The sequence below is a fragment of the Lepidochelys kempii genome, chromosome 20, assembly GCF_965140265.1.
Source record: "Lepidochelys kempii isolate rLepKem1 chromosome 20, rLepKem1.hap2, whole genome shotgun sequence".
In the NCBI taxonomy this organism is placed as follows: domain Eukaryota; kingdom Metazoa; phylum Chordata; order Testudines; family Cheloniidae; genus Lepidochelys; species Lepidochelys kempii.
This window is the reverse complement of record NC_133275.1, coordinates 160,433-182,888: the sequence shown is the minus strand read 5'-3', so window position 1 is coordinate 182,888 and position 22,456 is coordinate 160,433. Positions and strand designations below refer to the sequence as shown.

Genomic DNA, 22,456 nt, shown 5'->3' with positions numbered 1-22,456 from the left:
CCTGCGGCTCTCAGAAACCAGGGGGCGGAGGCGGGAGGCCAGGCCCTCAACAAAGATGGTGTTCAGGTCAGCTTCAGCGTGCCAGTTCTACGTGTGGAAGCGGAACCAATGAGTGGCAGAGAAGGCGCGGATAGCTTTCTGTGATTCGCCAGCTGTGAGGATTCAAATCAGAGGGCGAGGCTGCCGCGCGGAGCTGGGTGGTTGCGCTACAGTTAGCGCCTGCCGGCTGGTGAGGAACCGCCGCTCCGAGCGTGTGAGGCGGCCAGGGTGAGTAGCGGGGGTACCGGGGTCACCCTGTCTGGCGGGCGTGGGGCCGAGGGGTCCCTCCCGGCTGACGCTGTGGGGGCGAGTACCCGCGCTGAGTGACCCCCAGGCTGGTGGGGAGGGGTCGCCCCATCGGCTTCCCCTGTGTCGTGGTGGCGGGCCTTCCCCCCGGCCGCCGCGCCGCACTGCCCCTCCGAGACTCGGGCTCGGTGCCCGTCAGGCAGGAACCGGTCCGAGCTGGCCGGAGCAGCCCCGCGCGCTCTGATGCTGGCATCTCCCAGCACGGCCAGGCCCCGTCACCGTGGCATCGCGGCCCCGAGGGGACGGGAAGCTCTGGCGGCGGGAGGGCGATGCAGGGTGCCGGCGACGCCTTCCACGCAGCTGGAACGTGCCCTGACTCGACTCTTCTTTGTACTGACCCTTCCTCCCCGCATCAGGCTATGGTGGATTAACCTCAGGGAGCCTCATGACCACGATAGCCGCCTCTGTCGTCAGGCGGGGTCCTGTTTGGGGAGAGCCTTGCTGTTGAACGCCCCTTTGCGTGGTGGGCATTGCTGGATTCCTGGTAGGGGAAGACAGTTGTGTTTTGGACGTCCCAGAGCGAGCCCGTACCTGTCAACGGGATGTTTAGGATGCCCTGCATGGGTGTTTTTCTCTAGAGGCATAATTGAAATTCTGTTAGATCCTTGGGTTTAAATAAACTTGTAGCTCTTTCAGTGGGACCCTAGGTTTCAGAGTAGCAGCCGTGTTAGTCTGTATTCGCAAAAAGAAAAGGAGGACTTGTGGCACCTTAGAGACTCACCAATTTATTTGAGCATGAGCTTTCGTGAGCTACAGCTCACTTCTTCGGATGCATAAAGTGGAAAATGCAGTGAGGAGATTTATATCCTAATGACTCTTTCAGATACACTCCTCTTACTTAGAGGCATCTTTGCAATTGACATTGTAAATGTATGAGAAGGCTTAAGTTAGATCTTTTGGATCTCTACCTTGTGTAGAGAAAGAGTGATTTATAGTCTGGAAGTGGCACCTCCCTTTTAACTGTGGAACAGAAGAGTTGCCCAGCATTGTGGTATTTTGTTTTAAGGACATGGATTACCTTGAAATGAGCCTGTGAGAGAACGAAAATTAATTTTGACCCCTTAGTTAGGACTGCTTGGCTTCCATCTCCTGTCTCATGTTTAGGTCTGGATCTCCATGAAAGCACCCTAAATATCATATTTTAGGAAGGTGCCTGGGTGATTGATGCTTTAAATACACTGTATCAACCCTTCTAAAATGTTGTTTTGCATTTTGCCTACTCCAGACTCTTCTCTCACCCCATATTGTCTATTATATTTTTATATATTCTTCACTCATTCCTCTCTAAACCTGGATCATTGTACCTTTAGAAAATAACTTGGTGAATGTAGATTTTAAGTGCTACTGCTCAGGCAGCTGTACTTGCTGCCTACATATTTTTTAGGTGTTGAGGTAAAAGGCATTTAACCAGCTGAAAAACACTGTACCTCTTGAAGTTAGTAATTTTATGGGAGTGGGGGGAGGAACAGTTAAATTTTAATCAAACTTTCTTTCTTAGACATCTGTACTCTATTCCTATGTAAATCAGGGTTGTATTCGCTGTTTGAGGTAATCCCATTGTTTTTAGTGGGACTGCTCTTGTGAATAAGGAAAGTAGGATTTAGACTATGTTAGGGTTCTATTTATGGTGGAATGGGTGTATCTATTTACACTTTAAGAATGCAGCTCTCATAGATGTACTGGAGGGCTTGCTAGTATACCTTTATGTTGTCCCATAAGTGTTACTGGTGAGAGAACTGTGGAGTGAAGCACTAAGCACTCATGGTGAGAACAGGAATGTTCAAATACCATGTCATTGTCCAGTGGTGGACTAGTTGTTAATCCTTCTCTACTGAGAACAATCCTCCACCTGCAGAAATATGAGAGAGGCTTGCCAACTATTGAGGTGACTGCAAAGTTCCAAGAGGTGCTTGAGACACTCTTAGTTCAATAAGAAGGCTTCAGATAGTTCTGCAGAGCTGGCACAGTTTGGCTGGTGATGCAGTAATGATTTTCTGCTGCAAGAGTGCTCGCTTCTGTAAGTAAACACAATTGCCACCTACATCCTATTACATAAACCTTGGAACATGGGGACCTGAATCCCAGGATTCTCTTAGGGCTGACTAGCAACATGTCTGTCAGGTGAGGTATAAATAAATGGTATCACTGTAAAGTGTGGAGCCTGTAGAAGACAAACAGATGATAGGATGGCAAAGAAAATTAGCAAACACAACTAAGGTCAGTCTGACTTAAGAGTCTGACCACCAGCTAGACTGCAGAACGTTGTATGCAAGAACACAGCGAGGTTGGGTTTAGCAGAGGAAAAAGCCATGGACAGGAATGACTGGCGGTGGTGTACTGCTTCCTATGTCTGTAAAGTTGCTTTGGGATGAGGGAATAATAAAGTGTGCATTTCCGTTAAATGGATAGTGTGGGAAGAAAGGTCTTTGGATTCCCAATAGAGGAGCTGGCACTACTGCCTGCAGCCTGTTTGAATTTTTTTCCAAGTTCCGTTGGTTGATGTGGGGGGACCCATTGTGTAGCCAATAATGTCATGTCTGATTGGTTCTAAATGTTTTAAGTAACAAAAAATTGTACTCAATTTTTTTCTTTCTTATTTTTATAACCACAGGAGACTTGCCCATTAAGAACCCATAAAAAGAACTGCTGCTGAAGTGATTCGAAGGACATTTAACGCACTAGTGCTCTTTATTGGTGTAATGAGATTGCTGTAGAGAGTTTCTTGGTTAGTGCTTGATTCTTAAGAGGCATATCATTTTGAATATGGAACCAAAGAGTTCAGGTCTAGTCTAACCCCCTGCCAAGATGCAGAATTTTGTTGTGTCTAAAGCATCCAACACAGATAGCTATCCAGACTCCTTTTGAAAACCTCCAGTGAAAGAGCTTCCACAACCTCCCTAGGCAGTCTGTTCCATTGTCCTACTGCTCTTACGGTTTTAATCCTAAATTTTCAGCTAAATCTGCTATGCTGTAGTTTGAACCTATCACCTCTTGTCCTGTCCTCTGTGGCAAGATAGAACTTTTCTCCATCTTTTTTTATGGCAGCCTTTCAAATATCTGAAGACCACTATCATGTCTCCCCCAGGCTCCTCTTTTTCAGATTAAACATACTCAGTTCCTTCAGCCTTTGCTCATATGGCTTACATCCCATCCCTTTGATCATCTTTGTCACTCGCCTCTGGATCCTCTCCAGTTTCTCTATATCCTTTCTATAAAGACCAAAACTGGATGCTGTACTCCAGCTGAGGCCTAACCAGCGCTGAGTACAGTGGTACTATCACCTCCTGTGACTTGCATGCTGTGCTTCTGTTAATGCAACCTAAAATTGCATTTTCTTTTTATGCAACAGCATTGCATTGCTGACTCGTGTTGAGGTTGTGATCCACCATAACTCCCAGATCCTTTTCAGCAGTGCTGCCGCCATGTCAGTTATCCCTCATTCTCTATTTGTGCATTTGTTTTTCTTCCCTAAGCGTAACATCTTTGCTGAATTTCATTTTGTTGTCAATAGCCCAGTTCTCCAATTTATCAAGATTACTCTGAATTTTAGCTGTATCTTCCAAAATGCTGTTAACCTCTCCAGCTTTGTGACATATGCAAATTTGATCAGTATGCTCTGTATTCCTACATCCAAAACATGAATAAAGATGCTGAACAACACCAGACCCAGAACAAATCTCTGTGGAACCTCACTGGAGACCTCCCTTCAATCTGACGCAATTCCATCGATAGTTACTCTTTGTTTGTGGTTGTTTAACCAATTATGTAGCCATTTAATGGTAGTTCCACTGAGCCTGCATTTTTCCAGCTTACTTATCAGAATGTCATGTGGCACTGTGTCAAAAGCCTTGCTGAAGTCCAGGAATATGGTTATGAGAATCAGTCCACTGGAAAGCATTTCAAAACAATTCTGCTATCATATTACGCTCTTCCCTTACCCTTACTAAGAACATTTTCATGAAAATTAGATCTGAGGATTCATCTGCTTCTGATGCTGGTTTGGTATCTGAACTCGTAATCCAGGTCCAGTCCTTGCAAAGCCTTACTCCTGTAACTAAAGATTACTTGCTAATAAGGCTTTTCTGCACTGTAACACCGGTTTGACATCAGTCATGGAGAAATGAACAGAATTAAGCAGGAGAACATATGAACATTTAAAAACTGATGTCCCCCTTTCTTTTAGGTGTCCCTACTAATGAAGAGTGTAGAGTGAAGGTACAGAAATATAGAATAACATTCTTGCAGTAGAATTTTTCTTCTGAGGCATCAGCAGGTCTCTAAAGTGTTTGAATTTTCCCTGCCGAATGGAATTAAAGCATGCCTGTTCACAGTGCTTCATATGTAAACTGCTTTTACCCTTCTAATTGTGGAGGTGGTGTGTTGTGTAGCTTGGATGCCAGGACATATTACAATGTAATCATCTGCCTGTACTTGGTATTAACATATTAGCCAGAGTTCTCATAAGCATTCCAGCATAAACCTGCATTAGAGAAGTAATTTCTGCACTGCTGAGCTAGCAATTTCTGTCTTGATCATTCCTGTGATGTAACTAGTACTGCCATGGCCATCATTTTAAAACATCTTTTCAATAAGAACAGTAATTTAAAAAATGAAGCAAAATCCAAATCTACCCAAAGATCTTCCAAGGACATTTGTTTAATTTTTTATGTATGTAGCTCTGAAACTGTATGGATAATGGTGTCCTTTGGAGAGTTATATTCTTCCTAGTCCGGAATTGGAACATTTTGTATACCTTCAAAATTATAAATTGGCAGGAAATCCCTTATTGTCTTGTTGGGGGTATGAGGCCCTACAGTATATTGCAAGTTATCTGAAGCATTGGAGTGTTTGTGGGGGTGTGTATGGGGGAAACGTAGTGGTTCTGTACAAAGCTGTCTCGACCATCTTCAATTTATGGGGACACTTGAAGACCTTTTCTTCAAGGAATAAGATCAGAAACATACAGCTGTTTGAAACTGCATTCTTGAGAGACTTTTGTATTTGGCTACAAATGTTAAGTCAGAGACTTTAGAGCACAGGTTTGTCTTAGGCTGGCAATGAATGACTCCTGTGTCTGGAGGAGTGGAAAAACCTGGATAGATCACTTTAACTCTTTTCATTTCTTGGCAGGAAGATGGAGACTGCAATGCTGAATTTACGGAATCTGTTTGATCAACTCATGCACCAGTCAGAATTTCTAAATGAAGGAAATGAATACCGTAAGTCAAGTCACAGTTAACTCATGTATGTTGTTCAATGTAAGACTAGACAACTACTAGCTCATTTCAACTTCAGTCCCGAGTACTAAAGAGCCCACTGGTGGCTTTGTAGGTAGTGGTGTACCTAGAAGAGCATAGATTTGGGAGCAAACTTGGTTCATTTGCTCTGACTGGATGCTTGAAGTGACCAGCTGAACTTCTGGAAAGAATGCATCATGCTGTAGCATCCTGATTTTCTTGCACACAGAATTTCAAAGTTGGAGTTTACAAGGTTTGTAAGGTGTGTGTGCGTGTGTGTGTGTGTAGAGTAAGCTAATTAGTACCAAAGGAGGGGGTGAAAACCTTAGAGGGCCCCAATAGTTAACTTTCTTCGACATGGGCCCAAGGAGAGTTTACACTGTCTGGGACTAACTGCTTCCATAAATAGCAGGGGGGAAAACGCTGGCTGAAGGCAAACTTGTGAAATCTCTTCTTGCTGTAGCTTTGCAGGGTGGAACATTTATATTCCCCTTAGGGCAGTGTGAAACAGCTAAAGGAAATTGGCTTTATACAAATATTGATTTGAAAGTAAAATTATCTAGCTGAATGGAGTTGCAGCTCCAGACATCCATAATACTAATTTACATCTACTGGAGCATATTACAGCAGTTATATTTGAATCTGCTATTGAAAGTCTTTCTGGTGTACTAAGCTGTGACGATAATGTAGTCTGTCTTCATGTTACTTTAATAGCAGTAGTTTTGGCCGGATGTATGACAACTTGCCAGGAAGGTCATCTTTTTCTTTAAGCTGATATAGCATAACATATGAAACCTGGGGAGCGACTCTCTTATATTGAAGTCTACATTACATGCTAGAGACAGGATGGCCAGTAAAACAGGAATCCATGATTCTGGTATGGGGAACTGATGTAACTGCTGGGGACATCAGCTAGACCAGTGGTCACCAACAATCGACTGGTTGATTCTAGAGTTGTTAAGACAGTTAGAATGTTGTTAAGACTAAGCGTCCTCTTCTCAGAGTTTATCCAGTTGGCAAAGAACTTTGAAGAGTTCAGAAAGAAGTGGCAGAGGGCAGATCATGAGCTGGCCAGGTACAAGGATCTTCTGATGAAAACAGAAACTGAGTGTAGTGCACTGGATGTGAAGCTGAAACATGCTCGCAATCAGGTGGATGTGGAGATCAAGCGAAGACAGCGAGCTGAAGCAGACTGTGAGAAGCTGGTGGGTATCATGTTACCTGTGATGTGACTTGTGTGTGGAACAGGCTTTGCCTTAATTGCATAGAGGCTCACTTAAATGAGTGTTTCCGTGCTATAGATAAGTCCACTCAGAGAAGGATGTGGAAAGTTACAAAAGAGCCCTCTATGTTCCTAAATGTGTTGGCACAAAAATATTAATTCCTGTAGTATATTTAATAGCTATACATGTTTTCCATGGTACCATCACCTTCAAATGTAACAAAATGGAAGACTCCACTGATTTTAATGACACTGGGCAATAGGAAATGGCACATGAAGCACCTTCATCTGATTAGAGTATTAGGAGTGTTCAGTATGGTTCTGACTGCTTGAGTTCAGTTTGTAGCTTCAAAGCTACATGCAGCTCTTCTGGGCGTTTAATGAGCCTGATAAGAACTCTTTTCACTCTCCTGGTCTCAGGTAGAGAGGACATAGGCAGCCTCCCACCAATGGCATGTGTGAGGCAGGAATGAAGAGAAATTCTATATTACATGGATTTGCAGAGAGCCACAAAACCATGACTACTTGCGTCACTGCAGCATTGTGAGACATCAACAAATTTCAGGAAGTTCTATTGGGAATCTTGTGACTGTCTGTGAGGCCTTTTGCTGCAGTGTCTCTCCAGCTCTTTAGGGTTTAGTAACTGTAGACATTTATAACCCTGCAGGTAGGAATTGAAGCATATTGGCAAGATTAGTATGGAGTTTAATTCATCCTAATGTGTTGTTTGGAAGATTCCATATTGGTTTCCTCAGCAGACTGGAATTGTTCAACTCTATAATTCTTTTGTGCGTTTCTCAGCAGTCTAAAAAGGTCTAAGCTACTTGGATTTATGAAGACAATAACTGGCACCTAATAAGACCTCAATAAATTGTTTTCTATTGCAAGAGATTATAGCCTTCATTTGAGTAGTGATTTAATTCAGAAGAATCTCACTGCTGCTACTTTAAATTGAGTTTGTTACCTGTTGGAAGCTATGACACCAGTTTCTGCTTTATGGGCTTTTAATATGGTGTTGGAGTAGCAAACTTCCTCAAAGCCTACCTGCATTAGCTGTATTAAATGTCTTATGGTCTGCCTGTCTCCCATAAATCTGAAGTGACGCTTTCTCCCCTAGCTACTGCTGATGTTTTCCGCTTTACAGGAGCGGCAGATCCAACTGATTCGGGAGCTACTGATGTGTGATGCATCTGGAAGCATTCAGCTAAGTGAAGAACAGAAATCTGCCCTGGCCTTCCTTAACAGGCCTCACCTTTCCACTGGAGGTTCTGGGAACAGAAGGTAGGGAAGGTAGCAACCTGACCATAAGGGAAACAACTGATTAGCACAAATACTTAAACTCTTGGATATCTGGTCCCTAGATTTACAGTAATCTTTGACTTTGGTGGAGATTTTTGACTTTTCCTTTGCAATACCCCAAAGCTATCAGCTTTTTTCTCCTGTGATCCTGTATTCCAGGATCTTTCACATGACCTCTTCCTCAAAGTGATCTAATGCATAACATAAATTATTTTAGTTTGAAAAATTTGAAACTTTAACTGTTCTTATCGAAAGCTATAAGAATTTCATATTTCTCATTAAATCTAATTAAAGCAGGTAATTGCATTTACAAGTTTTTGATATCCTCTCAAAATCATTACAAAAATATATTTTTGCCATATCTTTGAGACTGAATACAGTGATCCAGATGAGGTCATGTCACTGATTTATGTAATGGCACTGAAATATTCCTTATAGCAGAAATAAGGGGGCTCAAGAAGCACTAAAATGATTGCAAAAATCATTATTATGTTTATACTACATTAGTGCTACATTCATAGCATCAAGGTCTTGCCTTGTTCCGAACTGGAATACATAGCTATTGCCTGGTCAGTAAACTTGCCCTGGAATCATGAGGTCAACTGGAAGTGAAACCCACAGACTAATGGCTTTTTACTTTACTTCTTAGACTTTCAACAATAGATGAATCTGGCTCAATTCTATCAGACATCAGCTTTGACAAAACTGACGAGTCACTGGTAATGTAACTCCAATCTTTGAGAATTATCTATCTTCACTCTCCATATTGTTTCAGCAGCTCAGTGTCTTGCAATATCAACCATAAAAACACTGCACTGCTAAGCAAAGTTAAATAGTGTCCTTATATGTTGATTCTCCTTACAGACCTACAATATGAGTGTTCTAATTTAGTGTTCTAATCAGTGGGGGGGGGGTGTGATACCACAAGATCAGGTTTCTAGTCTCTAGTTACCATTCTGTCTACAGAAACCGAGTACTGTGATGTTATAACTAGGGATTCACGTCTGGTGTGGAATGGCAAAAAATCCTAACAGGCTTCAAGACAAAGTTTGTTAAGTTTATGGAGGGAATGGTATGATGAGACAGCCTACACTGGTATGTAGTGATCTGCAACTGCTAGCAGCATATATCTCCAGTGGCTGGTAATGGGATACTAGATAGGGAGGCCTCTGAGTTACTGCAAAGAATTCTTTCGCAGGTGTCTGGCTGGTGTGTCTTGCCTACATGCTCAGTGTCTAACTGCCATATTTGGGGTTGGGAAGGAATTTTCACCTGGGTCAGATTGGCAGAGACCCTAGGGGGGTTTCACTTTCCTCTGTAGCAGGGGTGGCCAACCTGAGCCTGAGAAGGAGCCAGAATTTACCAATGTACCAAAGAGCCACAGTAATATGTCCGCAGCCCCCCCACATCTCAGTGCTCTACCACCAAGCTTTGGAAGTCCGTCGTCCTCCTCCTCCCCCCCCCCCCGCATCAGCAACCCCGCCCACTGGCAACCCCACCAATCAGCGCCCTCCCTGCACCTCCCAATCAGCTGTTTCATGATGTGCAGGAGGCTCGGAGGGGGAGGAGCGAGGGCATGGCAGGCTCAAGGGAAGGGGTGGAGTGGGAGCAGGGCCTGTGGCAGAGCCAGGGGTTGAGCAGTGAGCACCCCCTGGCACATTGGAAAGCTGATGTCTGTAGCTCCAGCCCAGAGTCAGTGCCTATACAAGGAGTTGCATATTAACTTCTGAAGAGCCGCATGTCGCTCCAGAGCCACAGGTTGGCCACCCCTGCTAGTCTGTAGCGTGGGGGCAGTGATCACTTGCAGGTTTAAATTAGTGTAAATGGTGGATTCTCTGTAACTTGAAGGCTTTAAAAGATGATTTAGGGACTTCAGTAACTGAGCCTGAGGTTAGGGGCCCATTACAGGAATGGGTGGCCTGCAATGTGCAGGAGGTCAGACTAGATGATCATGATGGTCCCTTCTGACCTTAAAGTCTGAGTCTTAGTAGTTCCAGCATGAAATTTAAAGGGAGCAGTGAGTGTAAGAAAATGACTAATGAGGGGTGGAGGAGGTAGTAGAGGCCAGTGAGAATTCTGAACCTCTGTTTCTATCCCTGCTGTCAGAATCTTAATGAGCACAGAGGTGAGGGAACTGCAGGGAAGCTGACTTCCCTGGTTATAACCCTTCAGAAATCACAAATGGAGCCAGAGGAAACACTAGATTCATAACTGGATGATAAGATGAACCTGTATTATATTTGTCTTAAGCTCGCTGCTCCACCGTTCTTTAAAATTGATTTAATGAAAGACATGGCTAAAGTCTGAAAGATATTTGTAGTATGTTAACACAAGACTTTGTCCTACCTATAGGATTGGGATTCCTCTTTGGTGAAGGCTGTCAGACTGAAGAAAAGAGAGAAACGGGTATGTTACATTCTTTCCTGTTAAGTGGTTGGAGCAGTCAGGAGTAACCATAGGTAGGACTGTGGCTACATGTGGTAGTTCAGCTATTATAATAGACACTCTGATCTGGTGGTCATTGTCCAAGTTCAGTCAGATCAGACCACCCAGAAATGCACTCTAATCTGCACCATGGGCAAGAGATGGAAGGCTTCTTCTGACTTAGTTTATAGAACTGGACTATCTAGACAAATAAATCCTTAATTCTTTGCATCCAAAAATTCAGCACTATTGTGTGGATTCAGATGAAAGCTTTGGAAGTAACTTTCACTTGTCAGCTGGAGATGATGGAGTGAATTTCCACATCCCATTCTAGTCTCACCTGCAGCTTACAAGCGGAAGTTACTTGGAGTGAAGCTTCTTGGTGGATCTACTGCATCATTCTGGTAACATGAAATAGGGGGAAATCAAAGTTAGGTGTTTCCATTATAATAGTGGGTTCAGGATTTGTCCTACTACCCTGCAGTCAGCATGTGGGTTGGGTAGGGAAGGGGGACTGAACCATCAGAAGAGATGATTGTCTTATTGGGGGAGGATTTGGTATTTGCTCTGTGTTTTCCAATAGCATTCCTCATGTTGAAGGGGGAAAATTACTTCCCCTGAAGGTCTTGGTGGTAGAGCACTGAGTTGGCCAGTCAGACTTCTTGGGAAGAATGTGTGCTAAATCATTTCTACTGGTCAGTTAGGCTACCTTATTTCACAAGTCTTCATATCCTTCCTAAATAGAAATCATTATGGACTTCAGTATCTGCAAACACTGCAGTGGAATTTACCCCAGACTTTCAGGAAATGCAGTGTGATGCTCTAGGTTTGACACCTCCAATCTTGTTTAACACCCATTTTCTTTTCAGCGTTCTTCCAGACAGTTCATAGAAGGCCCTCCAGGTCCTTTAAAAAAAACCCGATCAATTGGCTCCACAGTGGACCAGGTATGTAAACCCAGCTGAGTTTGTGTGCATCTAAAATCTCTTGTCAGAGGTGGCTGTATTTGTGTAGCCCTCAAATGCGTAGGATACTTTTTGAAATTAGAGCTAGTATAACAGTTTCACAGGACAGCATCTCATGAAGTCACTGCTAATGCCTGTCACATAATAATTTGGAAATTATCTTCCTTTTCTGTACCTCTGGCATTTGACACAAGATTAAATTAGACATCTGGTTAAGTTGTACACATTAATGCAATATAATTGATCTGCTGGGGCCAATAAAAGCTATATATCCCTTGCCACATCATATTGCCATCTAATCATATAGCTCTTTCATTTCAGGGAAACGAGTCTATAGTTGCAAAAACGACACTTATGGTCCCTAATGATGGTGGCCCAATTGAAGCTATCTCCACTATTCAGACTATACCTTATCATCTCAGAAGCCGGAGGAAGACAGGGACAGGTATATGTATGTCTGCAGGCTGTCCCTTATCCTGGTTTTAATGCACAATGCTGTTACTTGTCATTAATTTTCATGAATCTTTATTTGCCTGTCTCTGCAGACACTGATAGAAATGGGGGTGATTATGTTGAAAAGTTATTTTGAAAAAGGGTAGTCTGAGGGATCTTAATGGCTACTAGTAAAGTTTACAGCAAAGACCAGAACTTGTTTGCTGAACCACACTTCACAATGACCAACTTCACAATAAATAAACTAGGCACACAATTTTTCTCTGCCATCTCTTTATTTGTTAAATCTAACTGGGCTAGTAAGTGTTAATATCTAGGAGAGGAGGATGAAGTAAGGAGGATGGAAACAAAATTCCAAGAAAATCTTTGTTCCCTCCACCTGCTGCTTCCCATTTCTCCTATAATTAGCATTAAACTGGCATCTTGAAAGCTAGTAATCAAATAATAGTCTCTCTCAGGTGTCCTAATCCTGGCTATTGGAGAAACTCTAAATTTAACTTGTTCTTTAAAAATAATAAACCTCTCTTTGAAAGTTGGGTTACAGAAGGATCTTTAAATGGGATCAAGGCAAAAGAAAAAACTAAACATGGGGGCATTTTCCTTTCAGACCCTCTGAAACAGACCATAGTTATTTCAAGCCCAGAGAAAATCAAACTGAAAGACAAAAGATGAACTTCTTGCTTTTAGCCTTCTCTTCCTGGCCGTCTCCAAATAAATGACTTTAACCGCTAAAACTTCTCTTTCATAAATCTTCTGAGTGGAGGTATTCTGATAAATCCAACGCAGGGAGTGGGGGGGTTCTAGCATTGCTTTTATATATTCATAAGCAAAGTAATAGCTCAAAGAAGTTTTGTATACTAGAGAGATTAGAGGTAACTCAATGTGTATCCAATACAAGAACTATGTGCCTGTATTAATGCTTATTCTCTCAGTTAACTCAAGATGTGTTGCTCCTGGGCAATAATAATTGAAGCTTGTTGCCCTTATTCTCTGATTTTAATTGCTTTCAAAAGTAACATGGCTTTGCTTTCAGTTTTAACACACTAATACACCATACTTCTTGTTTGGCTTTGGAAAGCATGTCTGCAAGAATGATTGCCTGTGAGATAGAAAGGAACACAAGACTGCATAATTAACCGTTAATTGCCAGTTGTATCTTGTAACAGCCTCTGCTGGGGGCACTACCTTTGGCATAACACAGATGCCAGGTGCAACTGGTAGTACTTGTTAGGCCATGGATATCTCTGTCATTCACAATAATCTCCTGCCGGTTCCAGGACACTTGTCTCAATCATTATATAGTCTTTATACTGAAAACAGAAGACTGGAAAATTATTCTACAGATCTCTCTCTTTTTCAGCCAGTTTACAGCCCTGGAATAGTGACTCGAGCTTGGGCAGTAGGCAGCTGGAACCCAGATCTGAAACTGATGGATCTAACACTCCTCAGAGCAATGGGGGGATGAGGCTGCATGAATTTGTATCAAAGACGGTATGTGTACAGGCAGTAGGAACTTGAGCAGCTCTCCCCTTTCAGTTCTCTTGTGGGTGGATTATAGTCAGTCCTGAAAGAGATTCACTGGACCTACTGCTGTACATCCCTCTTAGTGCAGGCTGGTGCACAGTGTCAGTTATCAAACTGATGTTGCCAGTTTCAGCTCTGGGCCCTGACCTGGAGTCCTCAGCTATGCCCTGGAATATATGCAGGCAGAGCCGTCCCTTGGGTATGGCGAATCAGGGTGAAGCGGGGAGGTGAGGCTAGAGGCAGGTGAATGGGGTGAGGAGGTGAGCGGGCAGGTGGAGGAGCCCCCCACCAGAACCTCCACCTCCCTCCAGCACCACCACCTCCTCCCTCTCACCGCCTGCCGTGGATCAGATGTTTCATGGTGTCAGGAGGTGCTGAGGGGGGAGGAACAAGGGCACAAGAGTTTCTAATGTCTTAGGCCCTGCACCCCCCTAGGGACTGCCCTGTAGGCAGGCATATATCTTTTAGTTTCTGCTGTGAAAGACCTCTTGTACTGCTATGCTGAAGTTTAACAGCTGACAGTTAAGCCCTTGAGATCCAGAGTTTAAACTTCCCATGCATGTCCCAGTGACTGTAACAGATGTCATGATGGCTGGAACTAAGATGGTAAAATAAAGGAGCAGGGTTTGTTAGAAGCAAAATCACCAACCATTGCCAAGGGCCTATTTAACTCCCAACCCCATTATTCTTTCAACAAATTTGACATGATGGTATCTGTGCTTTGCCATCAATATAGAACAAGACACTCATTCAATATACCTGTGCAGCTAAACTGTATCTGTTGTTTTGTTGCATTATTACCACTTCCTCACACACAGGCTCTTTATTTCCAGGTTATCAAACCAGAGTCATGTGTTCCATGTGGAAAGCGGATAAAGTTTGGGAAACTGTCCCTAAAGTGCAGGGACTGCCGTGTGGTGACTCACCCAGAATGTCGGGACCGCTGTCCCCTTCCCTGCATCCCAACGTTAACAGGAACTCCTGTCAGAATTGGAGAGGTATGGCTTTATGTGAGATGAGCTTTAAACCCTGTAGCTGCCAACAACAAATGGGCTAATGCCCATTTGTGAGAAATAGACCTTGCTTAAGGACTCCAGGAATCTTATATACTGGTTAACTTGTTTCTGCATTATGTAGATTGTCTGCTTTATTACAGATCTAATAGAAATACATAAATGAGACTGTTAAATAAAGCCAAGAATAGTAGGAATGTGGGTTTTTTGGAGGGAGGAGAATTGTATGTGGTGGTTCTGAAAGTATGTGGTGGAGGCATTTTGTTCTGATTTTGCAAGCAGTCACAGAAACTATTTCTCGCTCTGCATGTATCAGTGTTTCCAGTGCAGCCTCATCTGTGAACTGAAGTTATTGGCAAAGTTATTTTGCTTAAATTGGAGCCTTAAGATGCTTTCAGGTTGGTGAATGATGGCACAGCTAAGCTTGTCTTTAGGCGTCTCCTGCTTGTTTCAGGCTAGATCCCTCTTTTTTGGCCACTCACAGTAGTAGTCCTTCCGTTTGCTATAAAGAGCTGAATGCAGTCTAGACATTTCTAGTGGACTTAAGATCCTGATATATAGGTGCCAGAGTATCTGATTTATTAAATGTTAATATTACTTGCCCTCCTCCTTTCCCTTCATATCTGCTGCATGGTCCATTCTCCACTGGCCTGTGAAGCAGGAGTCTTTTGCCCAAGCTTCTAGTGTATGGTAAGACGTGTTGCACCTGTGGAGTTAAGTGAAACTCAGTTCTTGGCTCTCCATTTCCTATAGAGTAAGAATGTGTTTTTTGGAGGACTCTGGGTAGATACTGTTTAGCTCTCTACTAGACTACATAGTGTTTGTCCTCTCTTTGTGCCTATGACACCTACCTCTGTGGGTCTGGGGAATGAGAATCCGTGACTATTCCTAAGCCTATATCTGATGGGATCTCCTGAGCACTTCCAGTGTCCTGAAGCTTGTAAATGTCAATGTTGCAAAATCAGTCTCTTCCTTCTTTTAGGGGACGCTGATGGACTTTGTGCCCATGACTCCGCCAATGATTCCTTCCATTATAGTTCATTGTGTGAATGAAATTGAGCAGCGGGGGCTACGTGAGGTAAGAATCACCTGAAATCAGTGGGGGTGCTAGTGAAATGAATTTGGCTGTGATATTAGAGCCACAGTTGGTTAACTTGAGAATCTCTTGTTTATGATGCTGTAGATGTACACAGTGCTGTTCAATACATGAGTCACGATGAGCAAGTTACAGTCCCTACTCGGAGATCTCACAGTTTACAATGGGGACAGGAGACTGCTTTTACTGAAGAATCTAGACTTTACCTTCTCAAGATGTTTGGGCAGGTGAAGTCCTGACTTTAGGCATTACTCTCTAACAGACAGGCCTATACCGAATTTCTGGCTGTGACCGGACAGTGAAAGAGCTGAAGGAGAAGTTCCTTCGAGGGAAGACTGTGCCCTTGCTCAGCAAAGTGGATGATATCCATGCCATCTGTGGCCTTCTTAAAGACTTCCTGCGCAGCCTAAAGGAACCCATTCTCACATTCCGGCTAAACAAAACTTTTATGGAGGCAGCAGGTGAGGCGAGCCAAATGCCATTGGCAGCTGTCGTGCCTGAGGGAACATTCTCAGACAGATCCATCTGAATTGGCAGTCCTTCTCGGGTATGAATGTATTGGCAGTACTGGGTATACTGTAAAGAGGTCTTCCTTCCTACCGCAGATCTACGTCTACAACACTGCCTGGTGTTAGTGAAGTATCTCATCCAGGTCTTTGACAAACTTTCTCTGATCAGTAATCTGCCTTGCTGCTGCAGCTATCTCATTCTGTGGATTTTATCATATAGTCTGCTAACATTAGGTGGATACTCACTCTCTAGATCCCATATTTTTAGATTAGATTAATCCTTAAATAATCCCATGTTTTGATTTTTGGAACTAATCAATAGTCCTGGTAGTCAGTATCCTGTTCAGGAATGGTGCACAAGTTTAGTGCAGTCTTGAAGCTATTCTAATATTTGTACAGAAAATCTTTGAAATCAGTGTCCAACAGAGAGATCACAATACAGTGCTGTTCACCAGAGGATTTCAAATCATTTTACACACATTAAGCCTCATAACACAAAACCTCTGGGACACTGGTATTAGCCCCATTTTAGACAAGAAAACCACAGCACAGGTGTTTAAATGACTTACTCAAGGTTAGACAGTATCAGTGTTAGAATTAGAACTCGGGAGCATGGGACCCAGAATCTTAACACTCTCCAGCACTGTGATGGAACATACTACTGTCTGAGGAAAATGGTCCCATAGGCCTCTCTAATCGCTTTCTTTTTTTATTTAAAGAAATTCTAGATGAAGACAACAGTGTGGCTGCCATGTACCAAGCTGTTGGTGAACTCCCTCAGGCTAACAGAGACACACTCGCTTTCCTCATGATTCATCTTCAGAGGTGGGTTCAGCCAGGTTAGGAGTTCTGGAAATGGGGAAAAAGAGATGATGCTGTAGTTCTGTTTCTACAGGGGTTGAGTGACAGGGGAGTCTTTACCTGGGACTGTTTGCAAATTCAGATATAATTGACATCAGCTTACATTATCAGGGCTTTCTATCTGTGAACAAAATTTACTCAATGTCCTTTTCTTTTTCTTTCTTTCTTGTCTAGAGTGGCTCAGAGCCCAGACACTAAAATGGACATCACCAACCTGTCCAAAGTCTTTGGTCCCACAATAGTTGCCCATGCTGTGCCAGATCCTGACCCCATGACACTCTTGCAGGACACTAAACGACAACCCAAGGTAGGTGATTAGCAATGACACCTTGAGGTAGAATGTGGATGTAAGACACATGAAGTGTCCTGTTAAAGAATCTGATTATACTGGCACCTGGGGGGCTGTTGTCCTCTGGCCCATCTGATACCACTTTTAGGCTGAATGAGTTGTAGGTTTCTGGTACAGTGGGGAATCGTGTGCTAAAGTGTATTTCTGTAGGTGGTAGAGCGGCTGCTGTCACTGCCAGTGGAATACTGGAGCCAGTTCATGATGGTGGAGCAAGAAAACATTGACCCAGCGCATATAATTGAAAACTCCAATGCCTATTCCACTCCTCGAACACCAGATGTTAAAGGTAGCACTGGAATGTTGCTCTATCAGATCTTCAACTATGGTCAAACATCCACTCTAACTAAAACAATGACCTCAGATCAAAGTCTTTTGTTAGATTGTGTTGGAACAGGCTTGCCAAACTGCATATTTCCTACTCCTCCTCTTCCACATTAGTTACCAAACAGCCTTTGATACTGATGGTCATGGCTCTTTATCGCTGATATGGCATTTCAAGTGCTGTAGCCATGTTGATTCCAGGATAATAGAAAAACAAGTGGGGTGAGGTAATATATTTTATTGGACCAACTGGTGAAAGAGACGCTTTCCAGCTACACAGTGTAGCTTGAAAGCTTGTCTTTTTCACTAACAGAAGTTGGTCCAACAAAAGATATTATCTCACCCATCTCGTCTCTCTAATGGCATTTCAAAGCAGGCATTCTTTGGTCCGTTTTACCTACCTCCCAGCCTCAGGAGGAGTCTTACTTTTTCACAGTGAGAACATAACATTTTGCTCTTAGTCCCCAGCCTAGGCCTAACTGTAACCATTCACTGTGATAACCAAGCATCTGTAACACCTGCTGCCTTCAGTGCTGCAAGTCTGAATGTCAAGCTACGAAGAAGCTTTAAAGAGTTAAATATCTAGCTGTGGCATTGTCAATTGGTGCGATGTTACCAGGGCATTTTTGGGGGGAATGGAGTGGGAAGTAGCTTATGACAGGAAAGACAAGCTTCTCTCAAACTTCAGCAAACCTAGTGGAAGACTAACACATTTTTACGTACAACGTGTACTAAGCAGCGACTCCTGCTTCACTTAGCTTTGCTGTTGTGCCTCTATTTTTATAGAACATATTGGGCCAGTTCTGCTATTTTCACTTGTGTAAATCTGGAGTCCCACCATGGACTTCAGCAGAGTTATCCTGATTTACCACATGTCAACGGGGCAAAATATAATCCCATTACCTTAGTTTAAGAAGAAACATTGTATGTGAGTTATCCTGTGCCTGTCCTAATATGAAAAGGAGTACTTGTGGCACCTTAGAGACTAACCAATTTATTTGAGCATAAGCTTTCATGAGCTACAGCTGTAGCTCTGAGCTGTAGCTCACGAAAGCTTATGCTCAAATAAATTGATTAGTCTCTAAGGTGCCACAAGTACTCCTTTTTCTTTTTGTGAATACAGACTAACACGGCTGCTACTCTGAAACCTGTTCTAATATGACTCTTGTTTCCTCTGTTGGAAGTGAGCATGCTGGGTCCTCTCACTACTCCAGAACAGCAACTGACAAAGACTCCTTCGTCTAGCTCCCTGTCCCAGAAGGTCCGATCTACGCTCAGCAAGACTACCCCGAAGTAAGTGGTGCTGCGTACTTTGGGATAGTAAAATCAAATGCTACGGCCATGTCTACACTAGAGAACTTACAGTGGCACAGCTGTACCAATGCAGCAGCACTGCTGTAAGATCTGTTTGCATTTGGACAGGAAGAGGATGTCTGTCTGTATCTGTACAAGTTTGTTCATGCAGTTGATAGATTTCCACTCCATATAGCTAAATACAATGCCTTGCATAATGACAGGTTTCAGAGTAACAGCCGTGTTAGTCTGTATTTGCAAAAAGAAAAGGAGTACTTGTGGCACCTTAGAGACTAACAAATTTATTTGAGCCTAAGCTTTCGTGAGCTACAGCTCACTTCATCTGTTTCCACAGTATGCATCCGATGAAGTGAGCTGTAGCTCACAAAAGCTTTAACCAATTTATTTGAGCCTAAGCTTTCGTGAGCTACAGCTCACTTCATCGGATGCATACTGTGGAAACAGATGAAGTGAGCTGTAGCTCACGAAAGCTTAGGCTCAAATAAATTTGTTAGTCTCTAAGGTGCCACAAGTACTCCTTTTCTTTTTGCAAATACAGACTAACATGGCTGCTACTCTGAAACCTGCTGTAACATCGATTGTGTAGCCGCTCTATGCCAATGGGTGAGAGCTCTCCTGTCAGCATAATAAAACCAACACCTCAAGTGGTGGTAGCTATGTTGGCAGGAGAAGCTGTTCACCCCAGCGCATCTGTCAGTGTAACATATGTCGTTCAGGGAGGTGCTTTTTTCACACCCCTGAGTGACATAAGTTATACAGGCAAAAGTGGTAGTGTAGACAATCTAAGCTACTGTCTCAGTCCAAATAATATCATACACTATATTTGAGTGTTTGTATACCAGAGAGCACAAACAAACACCACCACCCCCCCGCCCCAGATTTGAAAGTGTCTTCTTTCCCCATTGGTCCTTCTGGTCAGGTGCCAACTAGGTTAATTGAACTGATTAACCTCATACAAGTAAGTGATTCTGTACCCCTGACCAGGAGGGATTTTGTTACTGCATACATAAAGGTTGTTACCCTTCCCTTTTGTATTTATGATGGTAGTTTTTTTATAAGAGACTAATCAACTGCTTACTGCGGTGGAGAGGGGCACTACTCCATGGGTGGGGTGGAATATATGGCAGAGAACTAAAGGAGTTGAGAAAGTTACAGGGGCTTGGATCTGCCCTTCCTCAATGCAAATTTCATAACATGCTCCTCCATGGCTCTTAGTGCAGCTGGTCAGAGGGACAGCTTATGTGTACAGGTCCAAGCCTCTCTCCCTAGCTTCCATGGCACTAAGTTAAACAGAATGCCTGTACTTCAGACTCTAGGAACCAACAAAAGCAGCCGCATCATAAGTAGTATGTGACATCGTGAGCAGGGAGGGGGGACCACAAACAAATCAAAGTTAAAAAGGAGTGTTTAAAAAAGCACAGAATGGTGAAAAAAGATGTCACTGTACATGTAGAGGTGCTAATTCACTAGTTCATCACAAGGTGGTGCTCTAATGGCAGGGCTGGGAATTATTGCTTTAGAACAGATCCTTACCATTTCTGTTTGTTTAGATTTGGGAGCAAAAGCAAGTCAGCAACCAACCTTGGACGCCAGGGATACTTCTTTGCCTCTCCTATGCTGAAGTAAAATGGACATGGAGTTTCAGCCCTTTTATAACGTTTACAGCCCACACATGCATGACTACAATAAAGGACTAACTGCCCTTCACTACTCTCGGCAGCCTGTGTACTAGGGTGTAATCTTATGACTTTTTTTTGTTTTTAGCTTAATTGAGATTTTTATTGTGCAATGTATTTTATTAAATATTTAGTGCTATATTACATCTAGCATTAGCGAGAAAAGTAACTGGCAAGATCTAGTCAGTATGTTAAGGCAAATTGCCACAAAAATATTTTAATTTGGAAAATATATATCTTTCAATGGGAAGCTGGCCTCCATCTGTTTAAGAGCACCTTACTGGAGTTCCATTTAAACACTTTTTCAAAACTATAAGGCAGCATTTTGCACCAGCAGTAATCCTACCTTGTTCCAGGAGAACTAGCATAATCCTTTGGGGAAAGAGTACTGATCCTGTCTATTGAGAAGCAGTGAATGCTGAGGAACACTTGTTCTTCCTTTTGCAAGTCTATTTTTAGTGAAGCCAGTGACTTTAGAAAATGAGAACTCTTAAAACTTGGCCACGTGAAAAATTACAAAAACCAGTGTTCCATAATGCGCCTAAACCTGCCATAAATCTTGACTTATTTGTGTACTATAAAGTGGCTCAGCCTGTAAATATGGTACTGAAGTTTGTATCTATCTTGAGTACAGGCCAGTAATTTTGGCCTCGGCTTCTACAAAAGTGAGTTTGGTTTGTTCTTAATGAATTGCCACTTGGTATATGACTTATACAGCAGAACTACATTAAAAATATCTGCTGTCTGTAAAGAAAAGTTTTATAGATAAGACTGTCTACAGATACTTGCACAAAGAATTATTGGATTGGTACTGTGGGTGCTTTTAAAAATTGTACTACTCTTCTTGATTTTTGGGATGGACATGTTTGTTAATGACAGTTTTCCAAATTCCAGGATATGAGGGGATGCTAATTTACCTAGCCCATTGTTGCACCAGAAGACTTGTTAAACATGTACCAATGCTTCTAAACATTGCTTCTCTGTATTAAGTTCCTGGAAACTGTACTGACTTCTGCCTATAAGAATCATGTACAGTTGGTATATCTGAAAAAAGTAAAATCACAGTTTTCTAATGAGGCCCAGGTTGCTTTATATTTTGGCTAATGCATTTCTCTCATTTGTGTGTTTAACATGGCATCTTTCAGACCAAAGTTCATGCTAGGCCTGAGATTCTCTCCACTCTTACTTTCTTTCTGCTGCTGCCTCCCACAGCAAACCCACCCCCTTTGAAATACTGCCAGAACAGTCCAGGAAACAAATATTTTTACCTTGCCTGCCCAGGATGTGATCCGATAGATCAATGACTGTAGTAAGAAAGTGGGTAAGAAAATAGATTTTCTGTGTCAGCAGAGGTTAGAAATAAACAGGTGTAACAACTTGAGGGAGAAGAGAAGTCTGTGGACTTGTAGGTGAGGGGAGAGGCCCCTACAATCTTGTAAGTGTCAGGAGATCATCTTGCCCTCCATTGCCTATTACAGGCTTTCCTACACTTCAGTGTGGTATCTGTGTCTCAGGTTAAGTTTCTGACCATCCTTACTGATCTGTTTTAACACAAATGGTAATTGTTCTTGCCCAGTCTGTGGTGTTAGTACAGATTAGTGTTCCATCTAACTTTTCACACTCATGTGTGGAATGAATTTTATGTGCACCAATATGGAGGTGATGTGTCACCTCTGTATTGGTGCACATAACAAAATTCATGTGGTGGGGGGCCGAGTGGGGGAAGGGGGCTCAGGCCTGGGGCAGAGGATTGGTGTGTGGGGGTGGGTGGGTGAGGGCTCTGGGCTGGGGATGAGGGGCTCAGGGCTGGGGCAGAGGGTTGGGGTGCAGGGGCATGAGGGCTCCAGC

General features: G+C 43.0%; 1 protein-coding gene across 4 annotated transcripts; it reads left to right on the top strand.

Moving 5' to 3' along the window:
• The first annotated feature begins 176 nt into the window (after positions 1 to 176).
• RACGAP1 (Rac GTPase activating protein 1) lies at positions 177 to 21,685 on the top strand. 4 transcript variants are annotated; one of them, XM_073318664.1, is made up of 17 exons: positions 177 to 267; positions 5,476 to 5,564; positions 6,585 to 6,787; positions 7,949 to 8,085; positions 8,753 to 8,822; positions 10,456 to 10,509; positions 11,397 to 11,474; positions 11,814 to 11,937; positions 13,306 to 13,436; positions 14,303 to 14,467; positions 15,465 to 15,560; positions 15,841 to 16,039; positions 16,807 to 16,912; positions 17,123 to 17,255; positions 17,448 to 17,583; positions 18,803 to 18,911; positions 20,483 to 21,685. In XM_073318664.1, the coding sequence occupies exons 2-17, from the start codon at positions 5,480 to 5,482 to the stop codon at positions 20,556 to 20,558; spliced, it is 1,902 nt and encodes a 633-aa protein (XP_073174765.1). In that variant the 5' UTR covers positions 177 to 267; positions 5,476 to 5,479; the 3' UTR covers positions 20,559 to 21,685. The 4 variants fall into 4 exon arrangements, with proteins under 4 accessions (XP_073174765.1, XP_073174764.1, XP_073174763.1 ...); XM_073318663.1 differs by having other exon boundaries at positions 11,814 to 11,943; XM_073318662.1 differs by having other exon boundaries at positions 7,922 to 8,085.
• Positions 21,686 to 22,456: the final 771 nt, after the last annotated feature.